The 19,689-nt window shown below is 43.9% G+C and overlaps 1 protein-coding gene across 2 annotated transcripts in view; it reads left to right on the plus strand.

Moving 5' to 3' along the window:
- The first annotated feature begins 10,241 nt into the window (after nucleotides 1-10,241).
- Nucleotides 10,242-19,689, plus strand: part of LOC144933856 (neuron navigator 2-like) — a 280,032-nt gene continuing 270,584 nt past the window's right edge. For both annotated transcript variants that reach the window (XM_078859085.1, XM_078859087.1), the window contains exon 1: nucleotides 10,242-10,777. In XM_078859085.1, the coding sequence (XP_078715211.1) occupies nucleotides 10,709-10,777 (69 nt within the window). In that variant the 5' untranslated portion in view covers nucleotides 10,242-10,708. The remainder of the gene's footprint in view (nucleotides 10,778-19,689) is intronic.

Below are 19,689 nucleotides of genomic sequence, written 5' to 3' on the forward strand. Positions count from 1 at the left end.
CACAATTCATTCAACCAATGGCACCAGCAACGTTTGCGTGCTTGCACTGCAGTCTCGATCATCGGGAAATAATATCTGTCAGTACAATCTGTGAATTCTCATTGTATGTAACTTGATTCCATATTTAAGATTTAGCCAGTACATAATGTAAGGTTGGAAAAAAAAACGCGAGTCCGACAGATCTTTCACTTTTGTATTTTTTTTCCCAATGAGACCACATGCTGGGGTTGTCCACATACTGGCGACCGCATGCAGGGTGCAGCCTCTCTTCAGCTCAGCCCTACCGACAGTCCCAGAGCGTGCTGGGGTGGGAATCCATTCACTTGCCGCGGCTCATTAATTATTTAACCTTCTGCCACTTGGCTTAAAGGAACTGGAAAGACAGTGTGTGTGTGCTTCGTGACAATCGAGTGAAAATTATCTATCATCGCCTTTTATTGAGAATAAATTGCAAGGCACACGCCATCCCACCAAACCAAAAAGTAATTAATATACTGCAAAATGTGGTTACTTTAACATATTGTATATGTGTGCAATTAGAAGAACTATATTTTTTTCATATCACGTAATTAAACTTCAGGACATTACGATGACTTCATAACTTAATGTTGGTTTAACAATTTAAGTGGGAATTTTATTAACACTTTTTTTTAAAAAAATTCATGCAAAATTAAAATTTTCCATTGAATGTAGATGTGAATATTAGGGCTTTTTATGAAGTGCAATTTTATGAAGCTGTTTTGTAAAATTGGTAAGAAATTTATTGAACGGCATCCAATGGGAGGATCGTCACGACTTGTGCTCACATTGTAACATACTCCACTGTATGCGAGAAATGAGGTTGGTGCAGCTTGTCACAGATACTGAGACCGAGGTTATTTGTGAATTAACCACAGCGTGCTATTAAGAGTTACATTTCTCCTATGTTCACTCACCACTCACCTCCTCTCGTTCCATTCCGAATTCCGCTTTCAATAACAAACCCCACGAAAAAGGCATCCTGCGGAGAACTTTAGTAATTTGTTTTTACGGTTTGAAATTGATTGCAAATACTGTTTTTAAAGAATGAATCACGAGAAAATATACTTTCCAGTACATGTCTTGCACTTGAAAAAGATTTCTGCGGAGATGAGCAATCTATGTAAGTCCATGTTGAATGTGTTGTTTCACGCCTTGGAGAGCGCGCATACAAGTGCACGCGTGTGTAATCAAACCCTGTAGCAATATTGTTTCATCAGTCGGGAGAACTTGTATTGTCATAAATTGTCCGTACGAGGATGTTGTGTTTTGCCGCACTCGATTGAGAAAATTATGTTTAGGATATTTCGTACGCGAAAGTTTCATACATAACGCATTGCAGTTGAACACGTAGATTTTCGCTACCAATATCATCCATAACACAGGTTTTTTTGGGGTTAGATCGCATAAATATATAAATGTGTCCTTAAACCCGCCACCACCTGACAAAGCCAATTAATAAGGTTTGTCACGTAAACAGAAGATGCCAATTTCGTTACTAGTACAGCACACCGGTGTGTTGGAGAGTCAATCCACAACATGTTGTCGGGTGGTGACGGGTTTAACGACACATTAATATTAACGTAATCTAACCCAAGAAAACCTGTATTATGGATAAAGCATTACATTGTATTTTCTATCCAGGCTTATACATAACATTGTATCTATTTTATAGTAGCAAAAATAACTGTTTCAATAAATAACTACAACGGTGGAAGCCCTTCCAGTTGTTTTGTGAACTGTTTTAAATTTAATTAAGGTGGATGTTTCACAGCTCAAACTCTTTCCATATGAAATATGAAAAAATATTGAAAAACATTTTACAGCCCTTTGGCAAATCCTCTGTTGTATTAAAGGCTTCTCATGCAATGTCATTCATCGGGGTTTTTTGACCACGCTGGTTAGTGCAAATTAGTGAAGTGACATTACTTATTATGTCATGATTCAAAATAGTCCTGTATTCATGTTTAAGAGTTGCATAAAAGAAACACAAAAGGAACATGTGATGTGTGACCTTAAAGTAAAAATAATCACATTTCTCAAAATGCAAGTCCCCTTTGAAATGTTTAGTTTTACTAGTTTAATCTGACGGTGTTGCTATGTTTATTGCAATATGTAATGCATGCTGTGTTAATCCTATACCAATTAGCCTAGTGGAGTTGCCCAATAATCTCCATTCCCTCATTTCACTCCTTCCAAAATGGCATTCTCCAGAATTATAAACACCCAACCTAAATACTTATCCAAGGTGTACCCACATACTTGTTTCATTTTATACATAAGTTAAACAATTAATTGGGGTTCATATATGCACTGGCCTGAACATAGGTGGTACTTTTTTATTCCCTTATTATATTGCTTTACTGATTTTGAAAAATGGCTTAGCTGGTTACATTTACACTCTTGACAGCCCAAGTCACATGGGACGGCATTATATGAGGAACAGATCATTAACACATCTCAGCTGGGATATTTTGTGTGAATTTTGATCACCAGAAATGGTTTTACAAACAATCCCTTCATTTTACCTCTTTATTTGTGGCTTGTATTCTTCTCCTGAAAATCAAAACAAAGAGTATCACTGCTGGCATTGCACATGTTTTGTTTTATTTGCTGGCAAACAAAGTGTATCAAGGTAAAAAAGCATTTCAGCATTTTCTTTCTTTGCAGCAAATGAGCATTTGTGACTGAATGCTTGTCAATGCGCGGTTTACTGACAGCCAGAGGTCTCCGCACAATTGGACGATGAATTATGCATGAGAACGCGGGGAAAATCTCCCCGGTGTTCTGAATCTTATCGTCTTGAAAATCAGTTTGATTCTGTTCCCAAAGTGTTGACATTCTTTGCTGAGTGTAGGGTGACCTTGTTCCTTAGGCACACTCAGGATATTCTTGCTTGCAGCCGAAGCTGGAAACTCCTGATAAGCGATGCGTTGCTGTTCGGCTGTTGTTTTTTTTATTGCCCCGTCAGTCGTGTGCCAAATATACCACTGGGATTGCAAGCTAAAAATCTGCACTTCATCGCAGCATCATGAATACTGGCTTAACATCGCAGGTGTAATACCCGATTAACACCCTAACCATTACCATAATTAAAGATTACCATCAATAACCAGGTTTATAAAAAAAAAAATTGGCTTTAAATGAAAGCGGTAGGAAACTGGATGGCCGGTTTTTGTATTTTGCACATTTTAAATATGAAGCTCTTCTCAAGGGGCTCAGATTGATGCACTTGAGGTCTGGCATGTTAGCGTTGGGCTGTGAGCATTACCGGCGTTGTCTTTGATCATGATCACCAACCACTCTCGGGAACTGAACTGCCCACAGAAATTGCAGCTGTTGTGCACTTTATGAATGAGGACATGAATTGCTTAATAAGCACACTAATGCATGGAGTGCGTTATTATCTTACTTTGCTTATTCCTAATGCACCTCTTGGCGTTCTGTAATCAGCCACAAGAGCAATTTTCCCCTTTGTGTATGGCGACTGTCGAATGTTTACATGTTAAAGGAGCAGAATTATTTCCAAAAACACTGACCCGATCATTGGTCAATTTTGCAAAAGGTCTGAAGATTATGGGACCCACGTTTACATGTTTCTAAAATGGTTGGTACTGTATTTATATATATATTATGTTTTTTGCGATAATGGGGTGTTTCACAAAATGTTTAGCAAAGCACGTTGAATAATCACAATTTACACTCTTTCCTGTTTAATGACCCATTGGGTGAAATTTAGTGCAACACTTATTGAGCCACGTTAAAGGTGTAATATTTATTGGTATAATTTAGTTGAAAACATTTTGGATGAACAGATCCCCTCCTATCTTGTTTCTACTAGATTAGTGCGCTGGGGGGGGGCGGGGGGTGGACGCTCCATTCATAACCTCCTAATTGCCACGTAAGCTGTGAAAACAGGCAGCTGGCCAGGCGCGCGGTGCTCCAAGCTCCACACTGCCACTTTAAAGAGCAGCCTGCCCAGAGGGTGGCGTCCTTCTTAGTCAGCAGACACCATGGCAACGGTGACGGGGCCAAACGGTGACCTCAGAGGGGATTGGTGAACTCGGGGAGCACAGCTGCCGATAGGATAAAACTGCCTCATGAATATTTAATATCCCATAAGAGGGTGATGTCATGTCAATTCAAGGGAAGCGATTTTGGGGAGAGAGAGAGAGAAAAGCCACATTAAGAAAGCCTGCATATGAGTTGTTGTGGCATCAGACTGCTGTTTTATATTAAACAAGAATTAAGATAGTTCTTCCTAAAATAGTTATTTCCCCACAAATATTTTCATTGATGGCAAGATGGGAAATGGATTTAATCGGTGTTTTTTTTGTTTAATTGATAAATAATGTATATTTACATGAATATTCATTAACGATCATTTTTCACCATAAGCCCACAAATTATCTCCTTTATATGCATAAATGTTACTGTCGGGCAAATAAAACAGACCATTTGCAGATGTAATTGTAATAAAATAGGTTCACCATTTGGCAAAATGTTCGCACTATAACCACCCATTCCTCAGTAGACAAAATATATATTTTACACACCCTGTATTTAGCAGAGTACAAACATGTTGGCACAATCTATAATTAGGATGGCTTTGAATAAAAAGCTGCTCTAATGCACGTTAAAAATGCTGAGTGTGGGACAATACATGGAATGCGCATTGGTTATTTAATGAGCTGCAATAACATAATTCAATATACAGTAAACGCGATTGCAAATCCTACCTGAAGATTACCTCGGGAAAAATCGTCTCCCATCATAACTAAAATGTCGCACGTGACTTCTGTGTGAAATATTTGTACATTTAATTGAAATGTGTTCATTTCAACAGAAGCTTTGAGGGAAAGCGGTGGCAGAGTGCTCATTGTGCTGCACTACGAACCTGGACATCAATTCCCAGCCAGAACCAACATCCGCGGTGACTGCTGTCAACCTGCCCCATCCCACACCTCACCACCACCCCCACTCACTCAACTCCCACTCTCCAACCCTCACCAACCCTCACGAACAGCGTGGTGGCATATGGCCAACACAGCATCAGGAGGCCTTCATCCAGCAGTGGATTGAGAACGGTCTGTATATTGTGGCACAACATTGGACATTTTACGTTCTTCATAATAAAGGTTTTTGGGTTAGATCACGTTATTTATAAATGTGTCGTAACCCTCCACCATCGACACGGCCAAACAGTAAAAAATGTGTCACGTTTACAAAGGACAAAATGATTCACTTCTTTAGCCCACCGGTGTGTTGAAGAGCGAATCAACGTGACACATTTTTTTACTGTTTGGCCGTGTCGGGTGGTGGAGGGTTACGACACATTTATAAATAACGCGATCTAACCAAAAAACCTTTATTATGAATAATATTGGTCGCGAAAGTCTACGTGTTAAACTGATCTTACGTTCTTATCTGTTCACTCTTTAACCCAGGGCACATTTAAGACCTCGCAAATATACACTGTAGCAAACTATAATTCTAACAAAACATTTGAAATCACTTCACGTGCAGGTGCTCGGTACAGAATTGTGAGGGGTGGTTGCAGATTTGGGAGGCCTTCATTCAACAGAGTAGTGACCGTGTCTGCTGATGGTAACATTTTCAGTTTATGTTTAGGACACTATACAACATACATGCATATGCGCATGGCGGTTTATCTATTGATATTCATAACTGAACATATGTTCTAGACTAAATATGGTTTACTTGGTAGCAATTTCTCAAAAGGTGAACTTTGTAATGTTGACTATGTGACATTGTGAAGGACAAACACACTAGCAACACAAACACGATATTTCTTTACAGAATTAAGCAAATTATTGTGCTAATTTATTCACCCCCCCCCCATCTTTATTAAATGTATTATAATGCTGACATCTGATCGATATCATGGCTCTCGTATTCGTGGGAATACAAACATGTTTATGACCTGAAATCAACAATATCAATTAATGAGAGAGATGATTTGATTATTCATGCAGTTCGTGTCTCGTACGGATTTGACTCATTACATTGTTTGAGTTCTCCCAGTGGTGTGTGCAACAAAGGGGACTGTGTCGGAGGAGGCCTTACAGACCTTTGTGAAGTCTTGCCTGCCCCTACGGCTGCCTGCCAGCTCAATGTACGTGTATAGGGCGTTGCCCTACAACCTTTTGAAGCAACCAATTTAGTGCCTGATTAAAAATGACACTTTCCTGCTCAATTATCCCGCAACCTCCAGTAGAAATGCATGCAATGGGGCTGTTTTTTGCTGCATTTTATCTCATGGTTTAGACCCCGGTGTGATGTGCTTGGGGTATGAAATTGTAGGAAGAGTGGAATGATGGTCATAATTATTGTAATAATCATGTCTACCTTTCCCAGACAATGCAATGTGGATGTTCACAGCATCTTAATGCACCTGGATTTCAAGACGTATGGTAATTGCATCAAATCAAATCACCAAACATATCTAACTACAGCACTCTCCAAAATACGTATTTTTTTTGCAATACCATAATTAGATTATTTTAAATGTTGCAGTTTTCAAAAACGTGTTATTTATTTCATATAATCAGAAAATATTAGTTAAATGTTCTTAGACTGTTTAAATGGATTATAATGTGATGATGCCTTTATATGTATAACCCCTTCATACAATATGTTAATCCATTATTTTAATGTGTTGTACACCACTGCATCTGTACGCTTATTTTTCACAGGATGTCAATAACGGTATCATCCATTATGAACATTTATAATAAAATAACAATTTCAGATATGCCAATAAAATAAAACACACGCACGCGGTGGGATGAAGATTTTATCATTGGATCGCCGTCCCTCTGAGCCTCCACGTGTCTGCCGTGGCGTTGGCGACACACATCGTATGGAGATTTTAGAGAGTCCCAGGTGTTCATTAACATTCCACCATGTGATTATATTAAATGCTCCTGTTATGCGCTGCCGATGATCGCTCACGCTTTTCAAGTAAAAAAAAGACTCGAATAAAAATCATGCATGTTGCCAGCTTTTCAAAGACGCAGTTCAAACTTATGTCCAAGTATAATTATTCAACAATGTGTGATACATTTCGATTTAAAGCTTTCGTGACTGCCAGGGATTCATCTTCTTGGTTCTTTCGGTAAAGTCACGTAGAAGGGAAATAATAAAATAATAAAAATAAAACATAATAAAATAATTATTATGTTTTATTATGTTTACGTGACTTTACCGAAAGAACCAATAAAACATAATAATTATTTTATCATGTTTTATTTTTATTATTTTATTATTTCCCTTCTACGTGACTTTACCGAAAGAACCAAGAAAATGTGTGATACCTTTCCTGGACATCGTCACCATGATACAGTTTATCCACTGCTGAATGAAGGCCTCTTCAAGACATTGCCATCTCTCACAAGCACGTGATGTAACAATCCATCCAGCGCCTACACGTGAGCTCATGTAATTGCTCCATATCCGCGATGTACATCCTGTGAGTTGCGTTGTCTCCCTTGGCTGACACTCCGTAGTTATTCTCGATCACTGGCCATCATAGGGGCGCAACGGGTGCGAGATGTTGACTACCTCACCTGGTATGCAGGAGGCCATGGGTTTGATCCCGACCCTGACGCCTGCTGTATATTTGGAGTGTGCGTGTCTCTCTGGCCGTGGTCGTGTGGATTTTTCTCCGGGTCCTCCGGGTTTTCTCTTCACATTTAGAATCAATATGCGCTTTGAGTATTTGGTAGCTATACATTTCCACGTGATAAACCAATTCGTTGAGCTATTATTTGTGGCCAGGCCGCTTCTGAAAAAAGAGCTGTAGAGCTCAGTGGGCCTTACCTGGTAAAATAAAAAAAACAAGTTTAGTATCATCCCTGTTAGCAACGCGTCAAACCCATGCGTTCCTTGCTTTGTATCAGCATATGATAAAGCATGCGTCTCATCATACATTGTTTTCTTCATCAATGTTCATTCTTCTTATCCATATGCATGTATGATTTATTTTATTTAGGAACGTTGGTATGCTCCTTTTCATAATCAAATGCAACCTTCCAAAAGCACTTCAACCAGCTCATATCTGCTGCTTTACAGTGTTTCCATTATTTTGGTCATGGTTCCCTTTCAATAGCTCTGCTCGGTATACATATTCTGCAGTGTTTTCTATTTGACCTCAATTGCCCACCATTTTTTATTTCTTACAAAATGCCATCTATATATGTGCGAGGTTTCCCGATTAAGGAGAGGCCTTTTTAATGGGCTCTCATCTGGCTTCATTAAAGTCAAGGATTTGACTGCTTAATTAACAGGTGGGTTCTCTTTGTTAATATAAAACCTTTTTCCCAATTGATCTATTCAAAGAATGAACGACATTGCCCCAGAATAAACGACCAGAGGTCAACATGTTATTGCATGATGGTGATAATGAATACGGTCTGATAGATGGTGAGAGTGATGATGAAGTCTGATTTGCTTTTGTCCTATAACCGATGAGAAGCTCATGAATGAGGTAATAAAAATACATCTGTGGTGTAACATTTGCGTGAGTAAAATAAGTTGATTTTGGCAGAACGCATTGGGAGAAGGTGTGACGGTTGATGCACGAGACTGGTGATGGAATGGAAGCCAAAGGTGAGATTGCGCCCGAGTGAATGCCCACCATGGAGATGTAGTCATGATATTTATTCATACACAGGAGCGAGATGGAGTGTGGCATTGCAGGATCACGAAGATGATGCTCTGCAGAGGGTTTCATCCATCTGTGAATAGACCAGGGCTCTCCTAATTATGATTAAACAATGTTTACACGTGTTTAATCGTGTAATTGCATTGTATTTAATAGGACAAGATGAATAAATGTGAGTGTACAGTGGTGGTGATTGTTCGATTATTGTTTGTTCACATGGAGAGGGTTTGTCTTCACGTTAACTTCATGGTTTATGTACATTGTATTTGGGTGACAGCAATGGACAGCGTCACATTTATTTTTGGGGTACATTGAACATTTTTCCAGGCTCCAAAACTCCAGAGGGGCTCACAAGAATATACTCTGTATTTATTTATTAAGCAAAGTATGACTGCTTATTTATATAAAATTTGCAATACCAACAATATTAACAATAGCACCTTCATCAATAGCTGTTTTACAAGGTTGTTATAATTTCCCCCTCCAATTTACCCCATCTGACGTAGATTAATTATCCCGTATTGCACTTATGCTGAATTCTGCTTGCGGTCTGGACATTTTAAGTGTAAATGATGTGGGGAGCAGTGGTTAGCACGCTGCGCTACGAACCCGGCGACCCGAGTTTGATTCCGCTCACGGTCAACACCAGTGACAATTATCTGAACCGGTCCTCAGCCTCCCCTAGTTCAACTGAGCCATAAACGAGTACCTAGTGTGCTGTATTAACATCGCCACTGGGAAGAAAAAGGCGGCTGGGCGTGGTGCTGGCCACCCACCCCCCTCATATGCCATACCGGCCTTCATATGTGCGACGTGGATGATGATGATGATGATGTTTGTGATGATTCTGTTATTGCGCTTTTACTGGGGCGGTCCGGGGGGGGGGGTAATTATTGTGGTGGTTCACGTGAATTGATTTTGGGTAGCAGAAATTAATAGACAATGTCTGATCGATTATGATGACGATGATTTCATTCATGTACCTTCACGGTGATAGTGAGAGAGGACCTATTCTACGGCTACAGTTAAAGCAAGTTCACGTGAATTGCGTTTGAGTGGTTCACATGTCAATCGTGTGTTGAGTAGTTAATTGGTGAATCGCGTGTTTTCAGTGGTTCATGTGATTCGTGTTTTCAGTGGTTCATATGCGAGCAGTGTTTGAAGTGGATCACGTGTGAATCGTGTTCGAGTAGATCACATGAATTGTGCTCGAGTGGTTCATGTGAATTGCGTTTGTTGGTCGTGATGATTTGATTCGTATTGCGTGGGGAAGAGAGAGAGAGGTGGGGGGGGGGAGAGCGTGGACTTGTTCTCGGGTTACCGTGGGTTGAGGCTGGTCCATGTGATTTGAGTTTGGTTGGTGGTGGGGAGTGACAAAGTCGGTGCAGGGAGGAGGATGGGGTGTTTGTGGCGAGTCGCTGGCGAGTGCTGTAGCCACGCGGTGAAGGCGTGAAACTACAGCCGAGTGGGAAGAGATCCAAGGGGGACAATGCTCGCGTGTGGCTGCGAGAGAGGGAGGAGGAGGAGGAGAGAGAGAGAAGAACGGACAGGGGTGGTGGAAGGGGGGTGGGAAGGAAGCCTTCTCTCGCTCTGTGACAGAGCAGCCTTTCCACGCAAGGTTGTTTGTTGTGTGTGACCCGCGGCGGAGCCGGATCGGATCGGAATGATCTCGCGACACAGTCACTGACGCACGGCAACGCCAGCGCACTACCGTCATAGTTGTATGTGGACCCACGTCCAAATGAGAACGATATAACAGTGCAGATAACAGTACGGTGGGGGGGGGGTGTGGAAGCGAGCACAGCTGAGCTGCGAATGAATACTTGAGTGGGGAACGGCAGATAGAGGTGACGGGGGAGGAGGTGAGCGAGACGGCGGAAGGCGCTCACAACATTGAGGAATATATCCATGAGGAGGCTCCGTGACACGAGGACGCGTGGATGTTGTTATTGCTGCTGCTGCTGCCGCTGCCTCTGCGGGGCCCGTGGACACGTGTGCTGAGCTATGGAGCCGGCAGAACCCGGGAGATACATCCGCAAGACGGTCTCGCACGGGCTGGAGGACCAGAAGAGGGTGAGTCGTGGCGGTCTATTGATTGAACCCCGAGCCAGCCAAACAGCCGTCTTCATCCTGCTCCTTAGCATCCTCTTCCTCCTCCTCTTCATCAGCCTGTTCCCTCGCATCCTGTCCCTTCACATCCTCTACCACCTCCTGCTCATCCTCTTATCTCCTCGTCCTCATTTTCGTCCTCTTCATCCTCCTGCCCCTTATCCTTCCTATTCCTGCTCATTGTTGTATCCTCTTCCTCATGCTGTTGCTCCTCGTCCACCTTGTCCAATTCTTCAACCTCCTCGTTCTCCGCCGGCTTCTGATCGTTCTCCTCCTGTCCGTTACATCGTCCGCTTCTTCTTGCTCCGTAACTTCTCCCTCCTCTTTCTCATCTCCCTTCCTCCTCATCCCATTCAACCTCATCTTGCTGCATCATCATCATCAGCATCATCATCATCCTCTCTCGTTCTCTTCCCCCCGTTCCTTCTCACCCCCCGCCTCCAACCGCCTTCACCTTCCCAGGCTGTCCCTCCTCCCACCGGGCTGTGTTGTTACGTGTGTATCAACACGTCGCTTGTACTATATTTGGACCGTGTGTGCGTTTGAATGAGTGCGTGCGCGCGTGTGGGTGAGCGCGCGTGTGGATGAGCGCGCGTGTGGGTGAGCGTGGGGGTGCGCGTGTGGGTGAGCGTGGGGGTGAGCGCGCGTGGGTGAGCGTGTGGGTGAGCGCGCGTGTGGATGAGCGCGCGTGTGGGTGAGCGTGGGGGTGCGCGTGTGGGTGAGCGTGTGGGTGAGCGCGCGTGTGGGTGAGCGCGCGTGTGGGTGAGCGTGGGGGTGCGCGTGTGGGTGAGCGTGTGGGTGAGCGCGCGTGGGTGAGCGCGCGTGTGGACGTGCGCGCGTGTGGGTGAACGTGTGGGTGAGCGTGTGGACGAGCGTGTGGACGAGCGCGCGTGTGGCTTGTAGGGGAGCGGTGGCGCAGCTGTTAGCGCGCTGCGCTGCAAAACCCGGCGACCCGAGTTTCGTGTCCCGCTCACGGCCGCCTGGGCCCTCCCCGAGGTCGACTCAGCCTCAAATGAGTACATAACTCGGCGCAGTGTGTAAACGTCACTACTGGGGAGACAAAGGCGGTCGGTCGTGGTGCTGGCCACCCACCCCCTCTCGTGTACCGTAGGTGCTGCTCGCTAGCAGCACTTGCCCCAAGAGTCGATGAAGGCTATGTGGGGGATCTTTGTCTCTGTGTGGTTGTCTCCTTGCGTGTTGCGCAGAAATCAGTAGCAGCAGCAGCTGCGAGCCGATCTCTACATATGCTCGACACGTACCCAGTGTAGTAACAACGTGCACCGCTGCTATTCCCATTCATTCGTGCCGCATGTGTACAGCACGTGCGTTGCACAGTACACGCACGTAACACGAAGTGCACTGCATAGATACACACAACGGCGTGTTTGTCAAGAATGTCGCGTGTGTTGGAGTATTCCAGTGTGTATAGCGGTACCCTGTAGCGTATGCCTCGAACAGAACGATAGCGGGGCATATGTAACACAATAGTAGTCTTTACACACGCTATGTAATACTGAAATGCGGTGCAAGTACATATACTGTTCTGTCTTATAGCAGCATTCGTTTGTGTCTGTGTGTAAGAAGAGTATTAGTGTAGCATGCTTTACTTTAGGGCATTATATGTACACACGGCTAATGCATGCACTGCAACACTGCGTGATGTGCGCGTGTGTAGTGCGTTGATATGTGTACACATTACCTCGAGGATACGCAAGCACCAGTGTTTTACATGGGATACAATTACAGGATGTATCATAACCCACTTGGGTACCCCATTGTAATGCGTAGCAATGTGGACGAGCAAGGCCCAAAAAATGCCCCAACTCCAGGGGCTCTCTCTCTCGAGGGCTCGCTGGGAAGTGGGGGCCCTTCCACCAGCAGTGCCATGGACATGCAGTTGCCAGGGCCGCACCTTTAGCTCTGCAGAGCGATGTACAATATCGACACACACTCACACGATGGTATATTGAAACTATTATTTACGTGATTTTCTACAGCCCTTTTGTCAATCCACTGCTGGATGAGGCCCTCACCACGCGGTGCTGTCACATAGTTCAGAATATAAAGTTACCGCGTTGAAATGTACGCGTTGCATACATGGTGCCGCAGTTATACACGACAATATGAGTGTATAGATACGAACTGTGAGAGATGGCGACAGACGGGGGGCCAGAGGAGGCCTGCATTCAGAAGTAGGTTGATATGGCTAGCGACAACGACGACGATGATGATGATATCCATGAAAGGTATCTCCCATGATTTAAATAATTCCAACTATACGGAACACCGTGGTGGCGAAATGTTAACTACATCGCCTGGTATACACGAGGTCGTGGGTTGGATGAATAGCCTGGCGCCTGCTGTTTGTTTGGAGTTTGCGTGTCTCTCTCGCTGTTGTCGCGTGGATTTTTCTCCGGGTCCTCCGGGTTTTCACTCCACGTTTTAGAACTAAATAGGCGATTAGAGTATTTGGCTGCGATACATTTCCACGTGATGAGCCACTTCGTTGTGCTATAATTTGGGGCCAGGTCGTTTCTGAAAAAGAGCTATTGACCTCAGTGGGCCTTATCTGGTAAAATAAAAAAAGTGATTAGTTCATCTGCGCGTTTGAAATGCTTGTAATTGCAATGTTGTTATTGATGCTGCTGATGTGGATATTACAATGCATGGTGGTCTAGCTGTCTTGTGACCCCCCAATTAATTTAACCCCTAAATTTGTTTTCCTTTAGATATTAATTTCTGTTTTAAATAAACCTTACTTTATATATATTTTTAAAAAAGTTAGATAATTAAATGTGGGGGAAGGGGGGGCGGTCACAAGACATCTGGACCACCCTGGATGGCACCGCATGTATTGCAGGACGCAATAGCTGAGCAAATTGGCTGCTTCTTATTGGTTCTTTCGGTAAAGTCACGTAGAATGGAAATAATAAAATAATAAAATAAAACATAATAAAATAATTCTCACGACGTTTCGGCCACAACGCAAGAAGCCGTCCTCAGGTGAAGAACAGGTCTGTCATTCAGACGCTGTCTCCCCGACAGACCTGGTCTTCACCTGAGAACGGCTTCTTGCGTTGTGGCCGAAACGTCGTGAGAATTATTTTATTATGTTTTATTTTATTATTTTATTATTTCCATTCTACGTGACTTTACCGAAAGAACCAAGAAGATGAATCCCTGCAGTCACGAAAGCTTTAAATCGAAATTGGCTGCTGTTCAGTGATTGCAGCCGGGAAGAATATTCTACATAGCTCTGGCACCAGCAATGCCACGGGGGCGCAGAGGCTGTGACTGAGCGTGTGAGCTGTCAACGCCGCTGCGTTGCCTGGCATCTCCCCCTCTACGCAGCCGCGCAGTAGCCAGCGGAGAGCCCTTTGCGCGTGGTCCTCACGGGCAGATTAAAGTGCATGCCCACGTTGTTCCAAGGCGAGAGAATGCAGCCGTCAATGAGGGACTTGTAACGTGGGACGTTACATGGAGCCAACAGCCTTGTCTGTCGCATTTGTGGGGTGCGGTAGCACAGTGGCTAGTGCACACCGCGTTACTAACCCCGGCGGGCTGAATTAGATTCCTGCTAACAGCCAACGTCAGCGGCGAATGTCTGGACGGGTTCTGGGATTTTTCGCTGCCTCCTCGGTCGACTTCGCCTCAAATGAGTCGAGTACCTGGTGCGGTGTGTAAACATTCGGCACTGGGGAGACGACGGCGTCTGGGCGTGGGGCTGGTGATTCACTATCCCCTCCAACACTGCGCCGGCCCCAATAGGTGCTCGCTAACAGCACTTGCTTGAAACGGTCGACGTAGGAGGATCTCTGTGTTTGTGATATTAAACCTGCTCTGCCACTTGCCATGCTGCTGCTGTTGGCTACCGGTCAATATCCATCCATCTCTACCAGTAAATCCTGACATTTTCACACCCCGGTGTGTGCCAAGCCAGCCTGTGTATAGACCACCGTGCAGACAGATGATCATGAACACGTCACCAAATCAGGATTTTCTAACGTCGTTGCAAGTTTTGTGCGTAAAGCAGAGTGTTCACAAATCACTGAATTGCATCTACATTTGAAGCTTTCGTGACTGCAAGGATTCATATTATTAGGTTTTTACGGTAAAGTCACGTAGGTAAAACATTGAAATTAAAATTAATATAAGTAAAATAAAACAAAAATAATGCCTCCGAAACGTCGTGATTTTTTATTTTTGTTTTATTTTACTTTTATTAATTTTAATTTCAATTTTTTACCTACGTGACTTTACCGAAAAAACACAAGAACACTGAATTGCATTTCTTGAACATGCCTTTCGCGGCCGTGTGTTGAAGCCGAGAATGGACCCGCTGCCCTGAGAATTGTGTTAATGCAAAGGCGATGAAGCTCTCGTTAGCATGCGTAATACATGGCGTGCCACAGACGAGCTAGGTGGTGAATATTGAGCTTGCATGCTGTACATTCCTACTGTCGGATCGTTTTACGTGTGTGCTCGCAGGTCATTTACGTAGTATTTACGTTACAGTACGGCATACATGCAGTTTTTAATTGCCACGGAATACTTTGGAAATACAGTATTGTATCTGTCATTTACCCCTTTCTATTTTGTCGGTGTTTTGGTGGTGAAGGTAATTTGTTTTTTTTAGTAATGAATGCAGGATGTAGTGTTTGTGGATTTGTTTAGCATAGCCCTGTCCTGGTTGACCCTCCCAGGATGTGTCACTAATGGGCCAAGACCTTGTTCAATAAACGACGTGTGGCTTGCTCATCATCGTCATAATCAGCCGTGAATTATCCGCAGCGAGATGAATGCCATCTCTGAATCCCATCTCTAATGGTCCTTGGGATTCGATGATCCATTGAGCTCCCGCACATCCCCTGAATGAATCGCTCCATCTCCGTGTTGAACATCCTCTAGGGTGTGTTCCCTCCTTTGGATGCCCTCTGTCATTAGTCTCGACCTCCGGCTCTCATCCCTTCTAGCAACGTATCCTGCACACAGAGGTCGCAATCGGGTACCCGATACCCGTACCCTACCTGATACCCGGCTACCCGTACCCGGCCAGGTACGGGTAGCCGGGTAGCCATTTGCGACTCTGGTGCGGCCGGGTACGGGTACGGGTAGGCCGAGAGTCACTGGTGAGTAACCGTTTGTCACTCATTTCGGGTAGGGTACGAGTAGCGTATGGGTACCCGTACCCAGCCGGGTACGGGTACCCATTTGCGACCCTGGTGCGGCCGGGTACGGGTACGGGTAAGGAATCAAAACCCGTTTGCGACCTCTGTCCTGCACACAACCACTTGCTCTCCCTCTTCCTGTCTCTCGCCGTTATTCCACACCTGCACGTGCTTCTTTGCTCACTTTTCAGATTTGGTTCTGTTTCCTTCGTCAGTGCCCTTGTTTTCTGATCACTATGTCATAGCTGGTAATATGCACTGGTTGAAAACTGTCTCATGAATACACATTTCGATGCTGCGTATCATGTTTAAGTTCAGCTTTACCAAAGCATTCCAACCTACTCTCTGGTTTGCCTCGTTATTACATCATGTCATCTCGGTCCACCTTCGATAACCGCCGTGAGTATACATACTCTGTGTATGTATGTTTGTTGAACTTCTTTCGCATCTTACTTGGCCGACCGTGCCAATCGGAGGTGCGGATATCTAAATTTTTTGTAGACGTGATGTCTACATCATATCGACAGGTTTCTTTTTATTTATTCATTAACGAACTGGTAAATTACTTTTGTCTTAGTTTACCAGTTACATTAGCTTTGGTATGTTATGCTCTAAGTATGTAAATAATGGTGACCAAAACGATTCTACAACAAGCTAACCCATCATACAAAGCTACCACAGTGGCTTACAGGCAGACATAAATGACCCACCGACCCCCTGCCTCCACCTATGTCCACCCAGTAGCATAAATGGGTTCACCACAGATAAGTCAATCGGCAGGTCATAAGCTGTGGGGTCAAGTGTGGGTATTCCCACCTCTTTCAAGATGCCTGGCCACCATGGAAGAGTACGCCAACATACCAGAGACAGGGCCTCGCCTTCTGCCAGCAGTGCCATGAGCACGCAATTACAGGTCTGCACCTTTTCCCCCTCGTTATCTTCTCAAAAACTGCCTAGCCATTATGGGACCTCCTTTGCCAGTACCAAAATGTGAGAATATGTGACTTTACCAGAGGTGTGGACTCGAGTCATGTGACTTGGACTCGAGTCAGACTCGAGTCATGAATTTGATGACTTGCGACTCGACTTGGACTTGCATAACAATGACTTTGTCCCACCTATGAGATGTGGACTCGAGTCATGTGACTTGGACTCGAGTCAGACTCGAGTCATGAATTTGATGACTTGCGACTCGACTTGGACTTGCATAACAATGACTTTGTCCCACCTCTGGACTTTACCGAAAAAACCTAAGAATAGAATAGGTTTTCCCCCCTTTTTCTGGCAACAAAACAGGTGTTAAGTTGTTAAAACACCAAACTGAAACCTTTTACAAGGAATCGTGTCTGCATTAGCCTCTGGTCTAACACCGTTTGAGACGAGGCTCAAAAGAAAGCTGTATCTGGTGTGGACCAATCGGTTTCAAAGATAATGCATATATTATCAGAGTATGTTTGGGTTTGCAGTCTGACCACAAGCATCGTGGTTAATGCAGACATGATTCCTCGTAAAAGGTTTCAGTTTGGTGTTTTAACAACTTAAAACCTGTTTTGTTGCCAGATAAAAGGGGGAAAACGTATTCTCAAATGCTTAACTACCTTGAGCATGCATGCGCCTTTTATGACACAAATTAATATACACGACATGTGAAATAAAGCCTTTTGGCAGTGTTACGGTGGCAGGTGCAAACCCGCTTGGGCTCAGCTCCAAGCACTTTGGCCTTGCACCACGTACGTATCGTGGGATTTGAAATTGTAACCTTTTGCTTGCAGAGAAAATGAGTCACTTAGCCACCAGCAAAGTGAGAAGAATCACTTGTCCGATCACATAGCAAAACCAGCTCCATATTGCCCCGTGTCATTTAACTGGTGAATTGGAAATCATCAGGGATATAATAATGTCACTGCCGATGTTCTAAGATGTTCACATCAATCCATATCACTTCAATCAAGAAAAGGAAATCATCAGGGCATAACAATGTGGAGGGGGTTGGTGGACGGAGAGTTGGTGGGAAGTTGTTGTTCACCAGCTTCTTTGGCTGCTAGGCTGGGATTTTGAAAAGAGTGGAAGTGCCAGTGACTTTGCCAAAGCCCATCATTATCCTGACGAAGGGTAATGGTCGACAATACGAGATGACTGAGGAATAGCCAATGTGGAATTTTCGATACGACAGACTGGAGGCTTATTTACAGTTGATTTTTTGTTTTACTCCGTGGACGAAACACATTTTTAATGATTTGTTTTTAACCCCCCCCACATTTTAGTTATCCCTAACAATAGCTTTCGTAAACTTAAGCGTTAAATCCTTTGAAACAATTCCACATTTTAGGTTAAACCGAGAGTCAACTGGGTAGTTTGAAGTTCGTGACAAAAGTCTTGCAGAAGAAATGTATTATTTAATCGCCCCCTCTCTTGTTTAGCTCGCACTGGGCTACAGTGCACACGGAATAAATATGCTAACAGTTACTCTCTCACCGTGGAAGAGGTAGAAGTAGATTCACTCTTCACTGCCCACCACGTGGGTGATGTGCCCAATTGACTAGTACCACTCGACTGCAATTGACCAAAACATGGTAAAAAATAAAAAATATTTCTCATCGAGTACTGTAGTCGATCATCCTGGGCGATATATTTAATCACCTCTCATTCCATATCTCTTAATATATAAACCAGGGGTCGGCAACCAAAATAACAAGAAGAGCCATTTCTTTCCAATTCGGTACAAAATTCAGTATTTCAAGAGCCGCAATGCATCTGAGTACATACTGTACATACGTACATATCGTCAAGAAGCAGCCCGTAAAGAGCCGCATGCGGCTCCGGAGCCGTAGGTTGCCGACCCCTGATATAAACAAATGTATTTTGTTATTTTTTTATGCTCACAGCTCATGATGTAGAGGGATGACACATCCGTGTGGTAAAGCAGCAATGTAGTCCATGTCCTTGTTCAGCACAGCATAATCTGCTGAACAGCCCCAGAAAGGTGAAACCAATCCAGAGTTTTCATGTTTTTTTACATGTTGTCAGTTAACATTGATCTGGAAGGCGAATAAGACAACACACTCAGCAAAAAATATGTTTTTATGGAGTTATGGAACATTCAGTAATTTATTGAATTTAAACTTGACCTCATTGTACAGATAACATGTATATGCTCACATGGTCTTTTTTACAATGTGAGTCGCTTAAATGTTTTACATTTGCCTTCCGAGTGAAGGTACATGATGACTCGGGTGACAATTGTAATTCCATCCATGCGGGTGTAAAATGCATATAAAACATTTCTGGGCTGCAGGTGTGGGGTTTTATGGGACACTGGCATGCCCATTTAGCCATGACACCCTCCTATCTCTTGCACCATCCCCATTCATACTCAGTAGACCATGCACCCATCACTTCCAAGATTGCGCCCAAAAACTGGACTTGGCGCACACGATTTTTCGTAAAGTGAAAATTGTTTGAATTTAGTGCATTTCGTTATGCTAAATGTTAACGGCAAAGTAGAATGGGAAGCGGATGCTTATTAGAGGCTAGCATCAATTTACAATGATCGCAGCAAGCAGAGCTTTGAGCTGTAAGTTGTATCCTTGGCAGGATAGCGACCCGATGAATTATGTATCATTTGATTTTCAGAGTGGAATTGCTTAAAACGGGTAAAGAAAGGTGGTGGTGAATGTGCGAAATTGAGAAAGCGAGGCAGCAGTCCAG

The sequence above is a fragment of the Lampetra fluviatilis genome, chromosome 8 (assembly GCF_964198595.1).
Source record: "Lampetra fluviatilis chromosome 8, kcLamFluv1.1, whole genome shotgun sequence".
NCBI lineage: Eukaryota > Metazoa > Chordata > Hyperoartia > Petromyzontiformes > Petromyzontidae > Lampetra > Lampetra fluviatilis.